Source organism: Mirounga angustirostris, unplaced genomic scaffold (genome assembly GCF_029215605.1).
Source record: "Mirounga angustirostris isolate CCGP_5_RB_7025 unplaced genomic scaffold, mMirAng1.0.hap1 SCAF_4, whole genome shotgun sequence".
Lineage (NCBI taxonomy): Eukaryota > Metazoa > Chordata > Mammalia > Carnivora > Phocidae > Mirounga > Mirounga angustirostris.
The window spans coordinates 118,626,716-118,644,080 of record NW_026991712.1 but is presented as its reverse complement, the minus strand read 5'-3'; the positions used below and the strand labels follow the sequence as shown (position 1 = coordinate 118,644,080).

The 17,365-nt window shown below is 38.9% G+C and overlaps 1 protein-coding gene and 1 long non-coding RNA gene across 2 annotated transcripts in view; one reads left to right on the top strand and one right to left on the bottom strand.

Moving 5' to 3' along the window:
* Positions 1 to 17,365, bottom strand: part of LOC135364155 (uncharacterized) — a 37,542-nt gene that overhangs the window by 11,141 nt on the left and 9,036 nt on the right. The window lies entirely within an intron of this gene.
* The window catches only part of CLCA2 (chloride channel accessory 2), a 39,820-nt gene continuing 24,591 nt past the window's right edge, over positions 2,137 to 17,365 (top strand). Inside the window, exons 1-7 of the mRNA XM_045897285.3 lie at positions 2,137 to 2,531; positions 3,654 to 3,791; positions 6,410 to 6,560; positions 9,178 to 9,286; positions 10,741 to 10,900; positions 12,897 to 13,124; positions 16,884 to 17,114. Coding sequence (XP_045753241.1) covers positions 2,346 to 2,531; positions 3,654 to 3,791; positions 6,410 to 6,560; positions 9,178 to 9,286; positions 10,741 to 10,900; positions 12,897 to 13,124; positions 16,884 to 17,114 — 1,203 coding nt within the window. The 5' untranslated portion in view covers positions 2,137 to 2,345. The remainder of the gene's footprint in view (positions 2,532 to 3,653; positions 3,792 to 6,409; positions 6,561 to 9,177; positions 9,287 to 10,740; positions 10,901 to 12,896; positions 13,125 to 16,883; positions 17,115 to 17,365) is intronic.

The following is a 17,365-nucleotide window of genomic DNA, read 5'->3' as shown; positions in this document are numbered from 1 at the left end:
ACTCTCTCTCTCTCAAATAATAAATAAAATCTTAAAAAAAAAATAAAGTTGGGGGGAGCATTTTCACACTATAATCCAGGGCTCTTCTGTAATCTAGCTTTTATTTCCTTCCCCTCACTCCATTCATTCACTCATTCATTCATTCAACAAAAATTTATTGAGAGTCTCCTGAGCTGGGTGCTAAGGAGGCAGTGATAAAAACAGACAGGGTAGGGTCCCTCCTCTCATATACCCTTCACAGGAAGCAGAAAACCAATCACACAAAATGAATGTGACACCACAACCATGATCACACTGCAAAGGACAGGCATCTGATGCTATGAAACATGAAAGAGGGGATTTGACCTAGTTAGGAAGCTCAGCTCAGGCTGCCAGGCCAGAACTGGAATTTGAAGGAAAAGCAAGTGAAAAGCAGTCAGAGAAGAGGTTCCAAGCAGAGGGACAGCAAGAGAAAAATTACCATCACTGTCCCTCAACGTTGCAGCTCTACATTTATAATAAAGCTCACTTTATTTCCAGTTCCCTGAGAATGCGAGACAATATGATATGGTGAAAAACAGTGGAGGGAGCCAGTGGGTCTCATTCTAGCACTATGACAAGGCTCGCACAACCTTGAACAAGTTACTTAGATTTTCTGAGCCTTAGTTTTGTCACGCATAAAATAAGCATGATAAAACCCATCACATAATAAGAGTTAGTTCCTTCCCTGTTGGCTAATTTTCAATCTTTCTGAGACTCGGTGTCTTCATTGAAAAATAGAAGTAAGAGTTATGCCTGCATCAGAGAATTGACATTTAAATGGGGTTATTTGTAAATTCTAAAGCATTAGGTAGTTATCAGGTACTATTCAACACTCATCAAATATTTGTGATGCTGCCAAGACGTCCATCGACAGATGAATGGATAAAGAAGATATGGTATATATACACAACAGAATATTATGCAGCCATCACAAGGAATGAGATCTTGCCATTTGCAACGACGTGGATGGAACTGGAGGGTGTTATGCTGAGCGAAATAAGTCAAACAGAGAAAGACATGTATCATATGACCTCACTGATATGAGGAATTCCTAATCTCAGGAAACAAACTGAGGGTTGCTGGAGTGGGGGGTAGGGTGGGAGGGATGGGGTGACTGGGTGATAGACACTGGGGAGGGTATGTGCTCTGGTAAGCACGGTGAATTGTGCAAGACTATTGAATCTCAGATCTGTACTTCTGAAACAAATAATGCAATATATGTTAAGAAAAAAAAAAGAAGATAGCAGGAGGGGAAGAATGAAGGGGGGGAAATCGGAGGGGGAGACGAACCATGAGAGATGATGGACTCTGAAAAACAAACTGAAGGTTCTAGAGGGGAGGGGGGTGGGAGGATGGGTTAGCCTGGTGATGGGTATTAAAGAGGGCATGTACTGCATGGAGCACTGGGTGTTATACGCAAACAATAAATCATGGAACACTACATCTAAAACTAATGATGTATGGTGATTAACAACAATAAAAAAATTTTAAAAAAATATTTGTGATGTCTACTATGTACCAGACCCTGTGATTGGTCCTTAAAAAATGGAAGGTGGACTGAGGCACAGCCTTGCCCTCAGGAGAGAGTTGCTGAAAGAGAAATTTATTCTTTCTCCTGGTCCAGGGAGGAGAGGCAGCAAGGGCAGAGGGAAAGGCCTCCATGGTCTGCCCAGGCATCTAAGTTCCTGTCACTTGGCCCTTCTCGGGGGACATCTGATACCTTCCCCTCCACCATCAGCTGAGAGCTTGCCCAGACGACCTGACCCAAGGGCCCCAGGGACAGGGCTGCAGGATGGATTTCCAAATATTCCAAAGAAGCAGACAAGGGAATCTTACAGCAAATAAAAAATGACTTGAGTGCAGTAGAAAAGTTGCTGTGCTGCCTGATGGAGGAGGTCGTCAAGGATGAGAGAGAAGAGTCATGACAGATTTCTGTGTTTCTGCTGAAAGGGGATTAAACAATCCAGATTCTCCGATTTTTAGCCCATCCAGCCTGGCCTCCTTCTTTCAAGCTCCTTTTGTCTTATTTCCCTCTCCCTTCTGAGAAGATGTACTGACTAAGGAGTAATTTCTTGCCCAACCGTGATTCAAAAGGAAGCTCAGCCACAAAACAGGCAAGTTGGTGTTGCCTAGAGGAAAAGGACATGTAGAGGCAGCTCTCCGGGAGATCCACCCAAGTTTTGCAAAAAAAAAAAAGGCACCTCCTTCACCACAATGTCTAAGACCTTCCAAGTTCAGGAAGAAAGTATCAGCTCTCCCACTGACAACCTGGTGCAATGTACCCAGTAGGGCCAGTGTGAGTGAACTGGAGGCTTCTCTACAACATGACCCATAGGGACAATGTGGGTCCCCTTGGCAGCCTGAAGTTTGTGACCCTCCTGGTGGCCCTAATTCCAGAATTCCTATTCCTGGGAGCCGGAGTGCAGCTTCAAGACAATGGGTACGATGGGTTACTCGTTGCAATCAACCCTCAGGTATCCGAAGATCAGAACCTCATCGCAAATATTAAGGTAAGTGACAAATGTGATATAGATACCATTATCCCATTAGAGCAGGGTTGTAGCCTTCTTTAAAAAGCTAACAATTTTGCTCAGTCTGTATTTGAATAGTAAAGAGATCAGCATTTTTTTTTTTTAAAGATTTTATTTATTTATTTGACAGAGAAAGACACAGCGAGAGAGGGAACACAAATGGGGAGTGGGAGAGGGAGAAGCAGTCTCCCCGCCGAGCAGGGAGCCCGATGCGGGACTCGATCCCGGGACTCCAGGATCATGACCTGAGCCGAAGGCAGTCGCTTAACCAACTGAGCCACCCAGGCGCCCCAGCATTTTTTTTTAAGCACCAAAAATTATAATTATGGCCAAGCCAGTATGTTCACTTAATTATGCACAGTCTTGGCTCAGAGTGTTGAGCTAGCCCTTCCTGATTTGTTCTTGTTGGTTACTATTACTTTTAGCTTTTTTTGTTTTCCTAATATGACTGTTTGGGGGGTAGCAACTTAAAAAAATAACCCATTGTGGTAACAAAGACCAGATGTTTGACTGATGAATAAGCACGATTGTGCTTATTAAAATCAAGCTGTTGGATTCCATCCTGAGGCCGAGAATTCTCAGACAGAAAGAGAGTCTGGATGGAGTGCTGAAGAGCAAAATTCTTTTCATCTGAATGTTCTGTAAAGTAATTGACTATTTTCACCTTAATGTGGTGAAGGAGGATCATAGCTCCATTACTTAAGAGCCTCCTGTTGGTATTGCTTTAGAGAAATCAGGATCATCATAAGGTGTGGTCTTGAACATGCCCACAGGAGTGACATGAAAGTGATTTGTTTGGTAAAAGCTTAAAAGTTTTTCACAAAACTGGGAAAAATTACATAGGCAAGCCCAGACTCACTGCTGGTGTCCTAAAATCCCTACCAAATATTATATATTTGGTAATATTATTACCAAAATAAACCATTTGAGGTTTATTTTGCTCCCAAGTTTTCCCAAAGTCTAAGGCCATCTCTAAAAGAAATGGGCTTCTTTAAAATATTTTCACTACTCTTTACTGTTACTTACTCAAGTATAATCAGAAAACCAAAACATAAAAAATTTACTAGTGCCAAGATAAGCTTTTCTTTTATTTGGTTATAGGAAATGATAACTGAAGCTTCTTTTTACCTATTCAATGCTACCAAGAGAAGAGTGTTTTTCAGAAATATAAAGATTTTAATACCTGCCACATGGAAAGCTAATAATTACAGCAAAGTAAAACAAGAATTATATGAAAAGGTAAGAATTCAGGATTTTCTTAAATGAGCTTAACTCCGGAAAAAACAACCAAGATACACTCTGTTCGAACTTTAAAAGTGAGAACTTAAGCAAAAACAAGTCATTGATGTTAACACACAACTAATATTGGGAAGATAGTTATTCACAAGATACATGGAAATATAATAAATGAGTACAAATTATGGAACAAAAAATAAACAAAATGCCATTGCCCAACGAGCCTCTCAGAAGGCCTCTTTTCTTTGTAACTTATAGGGTCCTTTCTGAAATGTTTGCTTAAGGACCAAAAGCTGGTTTTATCCTACTAAGTATGAGCTGTGCAGGGAACAATTCCAATTATGACTACCTTCTTTTCCCATCCTGTCAGGGGCAGGAGACATGCATGTCCAGACAGAAACATAAGCTATAAAATATGACTGCCTTCTCCCGCCAGAGTGTAAATTAGCAGAATTTCGTATGAGCCCAAGTCCAGGACACTGTTTCTGAGGAGTATGGTGATAAGAAGGAAGGCAGAAGGGGGGGAGAGGGGAGGAGTGGCTTCTTTTTCTTTCCCAACCAGAAAGAACTTAACCTTCAAAGAACTCTTATAAGCTGCAGATCATAGTTAAGCATCCCTGATTATGTCTGCATGCTATAAACAAATGTTAAATACATTTGTCAAATGACTGAGGTTACTGTGAACAAGAATCCGGGCAGCTAGCAAAAGGGGCAGGAGCAGACTGGGGTCTCCACATAGGGATTCAATCTCAGACCCTGAGATTATGACCTGAGCCAAAATCGAGTCAGATGTTTAATGGGCTGAGCCACGTTGGCACCCCTAGAGAGTCAGTGGTTTTTTAAGATTCCACTAAGCACCAGGCATTCTACATATATTGTTTAGTTCTCACACACCTTAAAATTAGTTGCTATCACAAATTATTACCATAAGTTAGGAAACAGAAGCTCAAATAAAGTAAGGATTTTGTCCCAAGTCAAACAGTTAGTAAATTACAGAGCAACAATTTCGATCCATGTCTAATTGCTTCCCAAACCCCTGCTCTTTGCACTGAGCTACGCCGTTTCTAGCTATCTATGTAGATGATATTAATCAATTTGACCTTCCATGAAACAAAGAAGTATTGGAGACAACTAGCATCAAAACCAGGTCATACTCCTGATCCTAATGGAGGGGTGAGAAATAAATAATTAAAATAAAAATGAGAATATTACTGAACTGAAAGATTAAAGGAAAGAATAATCATTGAGTGCTGCTTATATACCTGTTGGATACCGATTCCTTTAGCCTCAAATGTCAATTAAGCAAACAGTGAATGATCATTATCTACAGGGGCCATGCTAGGCATGGACAAGCAAGGTGGTTCCTGTCCCTGTGAACCCACAGTCAAATGCAGGTAGGAAGCAGGGGAGGGGACGGAGAGTTAGAAAAAGTAGGTAAGAGCTGTATTACTAGGGTCTATAATAGAATGGAACCTCAAACAGCCACTGAGTATTCCATCCCCAGCAGAGCACTCCTTCCTTTTAGCTTCAGGACAAATTTCCAGACACAGGAATGAGGTTTTGTCCATGTGAAACTATCCAAGGGCATGACATCTGTAGCCCTTTTGTAGGTGCTGCTTTGCAAAACCCCTGGCTTAAATTCTTATCTTTCTAAAAATTAATGTTAATTATTATAAAAATAATTCATGCTCATTGCAAAAACAAATTAAACACTGTAGAAATACTGGAAAATAAAATTGAAAATATTACCTTCCTCTACTTGGGGGTGTGCACGCACACACACATAAAACAGTACACATATGGTACATATAGTGATCATTGATGTATATTTATAGGATCATATTAGATCTATAGTTCTAAAATAAGCTTTGTTTAAAAAAAAAGTTAACAACATACTTCTAATGGCAAGTCTTGAGACAACATGTTATGTTTCTTCCTAAAAATAAAAGAAACAATGTTGTATATAAAATTGTATTTCCTATATGGTTATTTGAATAGATATTTTCTTTGGTTTTGGACTTAAACTACTGTGTTTTAGCAATAATAATTGAAATGGTAAGGGTACAAGATGAAATATAACTTCATTCTAATGATTGTTTTGCTGATCTAATTGATAACAGGAATGAAAGGAAAAGGCTTAAAACAAACACATCTTATTGTCCTGTACTGATGAAGTAACCTACAAAAAGCTGTTCACTTTACAGAACAGTCTGAATGACATTCACTGCCCTTAACATTTACTCAAATATTTTTATTATATTTTATAGGGTTTTATAATGTCAGAATTTTACAGTGTGGGCTTTTGAGAAAATTTTAATCTGGAAAATGGGAAGGTCACATGGAAATAATCAAACTCCACGGAAAGTTGCTAAGCTTTTAAAATACAGATATTTTTGATATGACAAATAATTTTATTGATATTTAGGTGTGCATGCATTTTAAACTCCATTTACAAGACATAACTTTAAAAAAATCTGTTATTAAATTGGAATACAACTCATACAGTAAAATGCACAGATTGTAAAGAGTACTGTTCAAAGTGTTTTAACAAATGTATATGTTTATGTCACCAACATCACAGTTGGGATACAGAGTATTATAAAGCATTCCTTCTCATTTAGGCAAATGTCATAGTGACTGACTGGTATGGGGTCCATGGAGATGACCCATACACACTACAATACAGAGGGTGTGGAAAAGAGGGAAAATACATTCATTTCACATCTAACTTTCTCGTAAATGATGACTTAACAGCTGGCTATGGACCACGAGGTAAGTGTGACCAATCCAGAAACAGACATCAGGCAGTACTATTTACAATATTCTGTGCTTGCTGCTGAAAAGCAACTCAAAGAACCTGAAACCTGCTCAGGACTTACCATATGCATGGGGAGAGATAGGTTACGTGCCCATGAAAGGTAAGAGAAAAACTGAGCCAAAAAACAGTTGGACACCAGTTTGGTGGCCCAGACGGTGAGTGCTACAAGAATTCAGCGAGAGAACATTTTGCACTAACGGTGCTCAGCCAGGGCCTCACAAAGGAAAGGCTGTCCAAGGTTAATATCATGTTGGTAAATGGAAAGATGAGAGAGAACAGGGCAAAGAGTATGAATAAACAGTGGCCGTAGAAGGATCCAGAGCATATTTGACAGATGAGAGCAGTAGGCACACTGATGGTGCAGAGAGACTGTGAGGAGTGAAGTAGTGGAAGAAAAGGCTGAAATGCATGGGGGGGTAGCTGCAGGGGAGACTCGGCTGCCCAAGTTAGCGAGTCGCCAACTGAAGGCTTATGAGCACAGAAGTGAAACCAACATAAAAGCGTTTCAGAAGATGAATCTGGCTGTATAATAATGATAATCTGGCTCCCTCAAGTCAGTGAGAGGGAATGTGAATATCAGGAGAATAACTAGAAGTCCAGGCAGGAGACAATAAGACTTGAATAAGAATAGGGGCAGTGAGGTGAGGACAGGAAAGAGTATTAAGAACAATGAATTTTCTATGTGCCAGGTGCTGTGCTGTTTTTCAAACGTTATCTTATTTAATCCTAACAATTCTAAGTGATGGGAGATATTCCCGAGGGGAAAAAAGAGAACTTAGAGGTCTGCCTGCTACAGAGTGAAAGGCCAGGGTGATGGGGTGTGTGGCAGCATTAAGGAACATAAACCCGGTTTATGTCGGAAGTAGAAGGGACAGTTTCAGGGGGAAATCCACAAGTTTGGATCTAGGCAAGTTGATTGAGGGGAGCAGCGGATTGTCCTGGCGGAAAGGCTCAGCCTGGGGTGGATGTGGATGGCTGGAGTTTTGGAGAGAAGTCAGGGTAACAGGCTTGGAGACTGGCATTTAGTGGATGAGATCTGAGGGAGAAACTGTCCAGAGAACAGATCAACAGGTCCAGGGCTAACTATCCCATGCTTAATTTTTTGTTTCTGATTTTAACAGTAGTGCCTTTCAAATGATGCTTTCACTTTACTCCCATTTAAATCTAAATAGATGCTGTTATCTTCAGTATGGCTGGTGGGAACTGGGGCAACACACTGTATAAAACACACTTTATAAAACACTTTAAAAAAAAAAAACAAACATCTTTTCCCCAGTAACTAACAGGTGCTGATAATCTCTGCACAAATAGATGATGACTTCACCAGCACTTCTAAATTCCCTGAGTAGGCACAAACTTTTCCTTAATACCTTCCACTTAGTTCCCCTCCCTTCCTTTGTCCCACGGTACAAAACTTGCACAACATGCTGCAGCCTCAGTCTGCTCTGCAAACACTTCCTGGTTCCCAGAATTGAAAAGAAATCAGAAAAAAAGGAAAAACGCACTTTGAGAGGAGAGTTAATCCCGAAAGCTTCTACTGGGGAGTAGTTTTGATTAGAACACTGAAGGAAATGCAAAATTTAGAGAAGAGATAAAGATATAAAGGATTTGTTTTCCATGAGCCAAGAGTGGAAACAAATATAAACACAGAGAATCAGAGATAAAATAAAAGAGAACGGACCATCCAAGCTGGAGAGGAGGTTTATGATCTTTTTTACTCCTTTATCCTTCTCTGGCCTCAGGGTTTCAATCATTGCTCTAGAGAGGAGGCTTACTTATAAGAAAAAAGTAGGTATGCTTGGAAAATACAGACTAAAGAAGAGGAAATCTTTATTTGCTTGTTTTTATGTCTTAGTCTGTTTGGGCTGCTATAAAAGAATACCACAGACTGAGTGCCTTATACACCACAGAAACTTATTTGTCACAGTTCTGGAGGCTGGGAAGTCCAAGATTGAGGCACTGGCAGATTTGGTGTCTAGTACGCACTTCCTGGTACATAGACAACCATCTCCTCTCTGTGTCCTTACATGGTGGGAAGAGGAGGGAGCTTTCTGGGGTCTCCTTATAAGGACACTAATCCCATTCATGAGGGCTCCACCCTTGTGACCTAATCACTTCTCAAAGGCCTAATCACTTCCTAATACCATCACATGAGGCATATGAATTTGGTTTGGGGGGGGGGTGGATATAAGCATTCAGTTCACTGTACTTAGATAAGCTGCTTTCCCTTCCCCCAATCCTGAAATGGTAGGCCTGTAAGAAGCTAAATAGAAATGTGTTAGGCAGCTTCACTGGGGAAATGAGAGAATGCGGTTTCAAATAGGTATGCACTAAGTAAATCACTGGTCTGCATTTACAGGACTAAATATATTTTCAGAGTGCCTCTTTTGTGATGGTAGAGGGTAAAGCAGGAGATGGGAATGGAAGGTGAGGAAGAGAAAAGTGGGAGAGAATTACACTTCAACCCTTTGTAGTGAGTATATATAGTCAAGTGATGCTATATCTTCACCTTTTAGCAAAGCCCACTGCTGAGATTTCAGGAACACAAAACCAAAGCTCTCTTTTCCACAGGTAGAGTATTTGTCCATGAATGGGCCCATCTCCGTTGGGGTGTGTTCGACGAATACAATGATGAGAAACCTTTCTACATAAATGGGCAAAACCAAATTAAAGTAACAAGGTTGGTACTTTTTCTCATGTTTAAAATTCATTGTTTATTTTTTTTTTTACTGTAAAACGAAGTTGATAATGGCAGTTAAAACCTAATTGACAAGGAAGAGATCCTTTCATTTTTAAACTTTTTCTTTATTATGTTATGTTAATCACCATACATTACATCATTAGTTTTTGATGTAGTGTTCCATGATTCATTGGTTGCGTATAACACCCAGTGCTCCATGCAGAATGTGCCCTCTTTAATACCCATCACCAGGCTAACCCATCCCCCCACCTCCTCCCCTCTAGGACCCTCAGTTTATTTCTCAGGGTCCATCGTCTCTCATGGTTCATCTCCCCCTCTGATTCCCCCCCCCCCTTCATTTTTCCCTTCCTACTATCTTCTTTTTTTTTAAACATATAATGTATTATTTGTTTCAGAGGTACAGGTCTGTGATTCAACAGTCTTACACAATTCACAGCATTTTTAAACTTTTGAATCTTATTTCATTTTTTAAAAGTTGGTAAATATGTGGTTTAAATATGAAAACAACATAAAAAGTTATACTCTAAGATATCTTGTTCCCACCATTGTCTTTACCCTGTTCCCTCTCATTCCCTCTAGGTAACCATTTTTATTAGTTTCTTGATTATTTTTTTAGTATTTCTTCAGGCAAATCCAAATAAATGTGTATATATATTTTTCTTCATCCTTTTTTTCTTAAAAATAATTACTTAGTGTCCCACTGTGTGGATGTACCATCTCACTCGTTTTCAACCAGTTTCCTATTGTTGGACAAGTGGGTTGATACCAGTTTTTTGTTATTGCCAATAATACTGTAGGTCATAATGCTACACATATGTCATTTCTCATGTATGCAGGCAGATCTATATATCTATTGAATAGTTTCCAGGAATTACTGAGCCAAAAATGTACCCTCAGCTGTAATTTTGGTAGATATTGACCAATTATCAATTGATCATCAATTGGAAGATAGTTCTTTTTTTTTTTTTAAAGATATTTCTCTTCTAAAGGTCGTATTATTCTTCACTCCCATTGGTAGTATTTGAGATTATTTATTTAGGAAAGAATCCGTTTAAATATCATCATTACATCTCCATTCTCTTCTGCTCTGATGTCCAATGGCAATGAGCTCAAAGAAGCTGTGACTCAGGATACTATCACTAATGCTCCTCCTTGGGACTCCAAAAGTTCATATTGATTTCCTGGTATCTTTTCCTTTGACCCTGTTTAGTTGGTAAAACCCTTGGCAAGAGAGAATTCCTCATCCAGATCAAATGCTTTAAAATAAAGTATAGTGCATTTCTAAATTAATTAACTTTCTTAACAGAGTAGTTTTTAAGATGTTTTATGTGTATCTAGCAAGCTATAAGCCTTAGAATAAATAATTATATGAGCCAATGAAGAAGAAACCTAAGTATTTCTGAAATAGACCCAATTTCTCTTTCTGTTTTTAGGTGTTCATCTGACATCACAGGCATTTTTGTATGTGAAAAAGGCCCTTGCCCTCAAGAAAACTGTATTATTAGTAAACTTTTCAAAGAAGGATGTATGTTTATATACAATAGCACCCAAAATGCAACTGCATCAATAATGTTCATGCAAAGTTTATCTTCTGTAAGTATGGCCTTGGAATGACAAACTCCTACAACATGCCATCTCTTCCCAAGATGGACTGATATGTTTCAAGTATTTAAACAAAAAGATAATTAAGATTCACTATGTTTTACAGCTTGGGGACCTTAGAGTTCATCTAGTTTTTATTTCACAGATAAAAAACACTGAGGCCCCAAAGATGATCACCAAAAAAAAAAAAAAAAAATCCTTTAGAAAAGTGATTATTTGCTTTCTAGGGAAGGTGATTTAACAAGGAAGCTCTGGAAACTTCAAAATAAACTGCTCATCTGGAGGTATTGAGGAGAAGTGTTTTTGAGTTACTAAGAGTGATATAACACATGATTATACTTCTCTCATTTGAAGTAGCAAACCATTCCCCAGCATCTCCACACAAAAAAAGTAGCAAACCACTCTTACTTTAATTGTGTTTCCTAATTCTCTTTCCCTTGTTTTGCATAGTATAAATTGAAAAAGAAAAACCAGGTGTTACCAAGAGAAATCAACTAACCCTTAGCGCTGCAGGTTCGGAAACTTAAGCTTGTCAGTATTCTGCATTGGCAAGAGACTAGTGTATGGATCTAGAACAACATTTTTTACATTATTATTTAAAAATAGTACTCTGTCATGGGGATCCAATACTTGCATCCTTTAGCCAGTTCGTTTTTTCTCTGAAGGAAAATTGTGTGTGCTTCTCACCAGAAGCCTGCTTGGAGGGAATGGAATCAGAAAGGAGGGAGACTGGTGATACAGAAGCTTACTGGCATCAGCCTTCATGACCTGATCTATCCATCCATTTTCACAAAGACCTGAAACTCATGTCTGTGTGTCATCTCCCCTCCACGGTGCTGAGAGCACATGGGCATGTGCCTCTGTGAAGTTTTCTGTTTCCACGGCTGACCAATGTCCCTTAGATTGACGCATTCTTTTCTTTAAGTAACTTTTTTTCTTCAGTCTGGTTTAGTCAAGGCTACAAGTCATTCTGTAACTTTAAAGGGATTTTTCACATTTCTTGTCTGATCCATTATGTTTTTAATTTATAGCTTTAATATTGGAAGCCAACTTAATTCCATGTATTTCATCCACATTGTGTGTGAATCTTTGAAAGACCTAATCATTAATATCCAGTCAAAAAAATTTCACCGTCCTCTAACCATAGTCACGAAAGAGAGAAAAGAGTTAAAAACAAACAAAAAACAACAACAAAAATGGGTTCTATTCTCGTCTCCCCATGCTACTGAGAAAACCATGTCCTTGAGCAATTATCAACCTTCTGGAGCTTTAGCTTCCCCTTCTATGAAATTAGAGATGGGACTGGAAAGGTTTCTTCTAGCTCTAAGCTCCCATGGCTCTGTTAGCAGGAAGTATCTACTCTACCGGAATATAGCCACTGGGAATAGGCGGTAACTTATTACTTCACAATGCAAACCATACCTTAAAAAAGGGTGACATATGTTTAGTATTATTAAATGAATTATATCTCTATTTCCAAATGGGGAAAAAGATCAGGAAGTAGGTTTAAGGTTTTTTTTTTTTCCTTATCCTATTCTTACAGAGATCAATATTTGAACTAGATCGATTTATGTTGACTGATCAATAAATAAAGGTGAAGGTGGGTCATTAAATATAATTCCAAGGAATAGGCTGACTGAGATCACATCTTGTAGAGTGTTTATTTAACATACTTCATACTAAAAAAGGTGGGAGATTGTTTTGTTTTCTTAAGACTAAGATACACAGTCTGCTCTGTTATCCAAGTGCAAACAGACTGTAATTTAGACTGATCACAAGTACCACAAGGGTGCCAGTGTTTCAAGCAAAGGGTGTGAAGGTGTATTTGTAAACTCACTGTCATTCTTGAAGTAATAAGGACTGATACAGCACTTCTGATATCTCATGTTTCAGCTTACCATGCCCTTTTACCTTCAGTTGCTTGAGAAGAAGTATGTCTAATATGGGAGGAGTGCCTTTATTCTGATAGGCTTTGTTCTTTTTCTAGGTGGTTGAATTCTGTAATGCACGTACCCACAACCAAGAAGCTCCAAACCTACAGAACCAAATGTGCAGCCTCAGAAGTGCATGGGATGTAATCGCAGACTCTGCTGACTTTAATCATAGCTGTCCCATGAATGAGACTGAGTTTCCACCTCCTCCCGTGTTCTCCCTTATTCAGGCTGGCGACAAAGTGGTGTGTTTAGTCCTGGATGTGTCCAGTAAGATGGCAGAGGTAATATTTTGAAACAAAATGGCTGTAAACCATTTATCTTTTTTTTCTATTAGTTTTTAATTCTTTTCATTTTCAGAGGTTAAGGGCAGAGGTGGACAGGTCAAAGGTTTGGAATCATCATGCATTTCGTCTTTTCTTGGGGACAAGAGGAACAAATTTAGAATGTAGGCCAGAAATTGAGATAAGGCAGATAAATGAAACCCACAGATAATCCCTAACCCTGACTTTTTGCTACTAATTGCAAATTTTTTCCCAACCAAGAGCCTTTTCCAAAAGCCTGATGTGTAAGAAAATCTCTAGTCTGGCCATATTTCGCTCACTGGTACACATCCCTTGCTGAGGTAAGAAACAGCGAGTTTGCAAAGAGTGTGCATATCCATTGTGTGTGTATTTTCCACGTCACCATGAATAGAAAACCATACCTCAGTCATCCAGGAAGTTCACAGCCTTCCAGAAACCCACTCCTGGAAGCCTCAGAACTCTCAGATAGTGGTCAAAGGCTTAGTGTCTCCAGGCAGATGTGCTTTAAATCCTGGCTTCTTCACTTACTGTCTTTAATCAAGAGTAAAATAACCTTCCTGAACTGTTTTCTCAACTGTAAAATAGTCATTATAATACCTACTTCCTGAACTGTTTCCTCAACTATAAAATAGGGATTATAATACCTACTTTTAGTGTTGTGACAGAACCAGCTTATACTAGTTCATTGGAGTCAATTGTTAAATTTTTAGGAAATTTGCAAGCCAGTAGTTAAATATAGCCATTATTAAAAATTAAACTATGTAGACTTAGAATTAAATAAAATATATTAAAACAAACATAATAAATGCTTAAAACTCATTACTTCCTAATTATTTTCCTACTATTTTTTTACTATTATCTATGACCAGAGTCAGTAAACAACAGTTCATGGGCCAAATTTGGCCCACCACCTGTTTTTGCATAGCCCACAAGCTAAAAATGGATTTATTCTTTAAATGGCTTAGAAAAAAATCAAGAAAATAGTATTTCATGATGTGAAAATTATATGAAATTTAAATTTCAGCGTCTATCAATAAAGTTGTATTGGAACACAGCAACACTCATGTATTTACATCTTATCTATGGCCACTTTAGTGCTAAAACAGCAGAGTTGAGAAGTTGCAACAGAGAACGTATGGCCCACCAAGCCTAAAATACTTAAATTTCTGGCCCTTTTCTGGAAATGTCTGCTGATCTCTGATCTATGCTCTTAAGATTATTTCTGGTCTGTTGTGTCTGCATGGTCTTCTACTACACATCTCTTCCCCAGCTCTGCCTTCAGTGACGTCACAAGTGACAGCTTGAAATCAGCCATGGTGGGAGTATTTACCCCACAGAAATTGTCAATTTTGCAACAAATCAGGGTCTCTCTCTCTCTTCTCTCTTTTGCCAGAAATCCAGTTTTTAAAATACATTTACCAGCATACCACCATCTACTTCATAAAGTTGTTGAGAGGCAATAAATGAGAAAATGAATATGAAGCTTAGGGTTCATAAAGTGGTAGTTATTATTTTATTATAGTACTTGTCCTAAGGAAGAGTTTGTCCTCTTGTATTCTCTGGACCAGTAGTCCTGGAAAATTTGCCCTTTTTGGCTTGTCTCTGAAATACTAGGAGCACCACTAATACATTCAGCTTCTGGATAATTTTGTAATCTTACCTACCTGCAGCTGACTAGGGCATGATCTTCTAAATATGTTCTCAGGATAATTTATATTAGCTAGCTGCCTCTATTGAGGAAGAATAGATAGAGTGAAAGTGATAGTTTTACTTGAGAGAAGACCTAAAGGAAGTAGAATAGAAATAAGCTTTAAGTAACACTCACAGCAAAACAAACTTCCGTCCCTTTTCCTGCCAGTATTGTCCTTGAACCATCATGGCCATTCATTCATTAGGTGCCTGCACTATGCTGGCTTGGGGGATGCAGAGATGACAGAACAGTCTCTGCTTCAAAATGCTCACAATCTGGGGCACCTGGGTGGCTCAGTCAGTTAAGCGTCTGACTCTTGATTTCGGCTCAGGTCATGATATCAGGGTCATCAGATGGAGCCCCGCAACAGGCTCCATGCTCATCAGGGAGTCTGCTTGAGATTCTTTCCCTCTGCTCCTCTCCCCACAACACTCTTTCTGTCTCAAATAAATAAATCTTTAAAAAATGCTCACAATCTAATGATGGACACACAACATGCACATGTGAATAAATATAATACAATGTGGCAAGGCTCCACAGAGGTGTGAGTTGCTGTGGGAACACTGATGAGACAGCATCTAGTGCCATAGAAGAAAGTGACTGAGGAAGACTTCATTGAGAGGATGAACTTGGGAGTTGAATCTTGAAGGATGAGGAGGTACTTGCTAGGTTGGAATAGGTGAAGGAGAAGAAGGGAGGAATGCCAGGGAAGGGATGAATTTGTGCAGGGGCTGACAAGAAAAATTAGAAAAAATTTTGGGGGAGAAATACATCCATTGATGTGGCTATAAATAACATTGGGTGTGTCTAAGGAAATGGCAGATAAGATGGAGAGATGGTATGGTATGAATTTGAGAAATTTAAGATATTGAGCTGATAGGACCTGTTCAAGGATATGGGGGCTGATAACAGAGGGGTAATGAAAGACAGCTCCAGGCTTTTGGCTTAACTAGTTGGGAGTGGAGATCATGATTAAGAATTTAAAATTTTTTTTAAAAATTAATTCACTAATCTTAAAAAAGAATGATGACTTGATGACATGGTTAGCGATAGCTGCTATTTACTGGGTGCTGACTATTTATCCGTTTTGCAGATGAGAAAACTGAAGCTAAAAAGATGAGTAATTTCTCTATGGTCACATAATTAGCAAAAGTTGAAGGCCAGATTCAAAGTCCTTGCTTCATCTACCCTACCAACTTACTTCCCAATATTGTAAGAGAAACAGTATTTGGGAAGAGAGGCAATGAATTCAAAGTGCGTCAAGTCTGAGATACCCATGGGACATTAAATTGGTGATGTTTCCTAAGCAATGTGGAATGTAGGTCCAGATATTAAGGGAGATGTCTAGGTTGGAGATAGAGACTACAGTCATCCCTGAGCAGGTGGTCACTGAAGCTCAGCTTGCTGCTCCCATAGCCTTCAAAACATCAGTAACATCACCTGCCCAAACCTGGTCAGTAATATTATGTTAGAACTGGTTAACACTTCAAAGTATAAGAGTACTGTCACATATGTATCTCAGTTGATCCTCATAGCAATTCTATTTGAATAATTAAGAAAAATATTATTATCCGCACTTTACAGATGAAGTTTCCAACCTAAGATGACCATGGTAACAGAGGATAGTGCCAGCATACATACCCCTAACTTCTACTTCTCTCTACTATCAGGTCTCTTTGCAGCGTTTCCTCTTATCCAGACTGGATTTTAAAAGAAGCACTTATAAATCTAGTTTTAACTGGTTTCATAGATCTTGAATTCTGAGTTGGGGCAAAATAGTGGGAATATGTGTTCTTAGAGAGTGGTAAATATGAACAGCTTGCTGGGGGCAGGGTTCTAAACCACTCCCCCCTCCTTGAAAAGCATTTATTTTTTGCAATTAATCAAACAAGATTCCAGCATTGCATCACTCTTTACAGCTCAAAAAATTACAATCTGACATTGCTAAATGATTTGCAGAAATATTTGCCAATTGAGTTGCTTAGTCATACTTTTGTCTACCAACCAAATGTTACTACTTTTCTTTATTTTTCCTTTTTGGGACATAGGCTGACAGACTCCTTCGACTGCAACAAGCAGCAGAATTTTACTTGATGCAGATTGTTGAAATTCATACCTTTGTGGGCATCATCAGTTTCAACAGCAAAGGGGAGATCAGAGCCCAACTACACCAAATTAACAGTGATGATGACCGAAAGCTGTTGGTTTCACATCTGCCTATGACTGTGTCAGCGGAAGCAGAAACCAGCATTTGCTCAGGGCTTAAGAAGGGATTCGAGGTACAGTAGAGCACCACAAGCCTCAAATCACCATCACTTTCCTTCCCTTCATTTTGTAGTTATCTGTTTTGGGGTTATCTGCTCTGATAACAGATTCTGATTGTTATCTGTTACAGTGTGGTCATAACAGCCTCAACTATAAGACAGTAGTGATGGATTATTTTTGAGATCAGGAACCATATCTTATTTACCATTAAACACCATGGGCCTAGCAAAGTACCTGTCACATAACAGTTGCTCAATAAACGCTT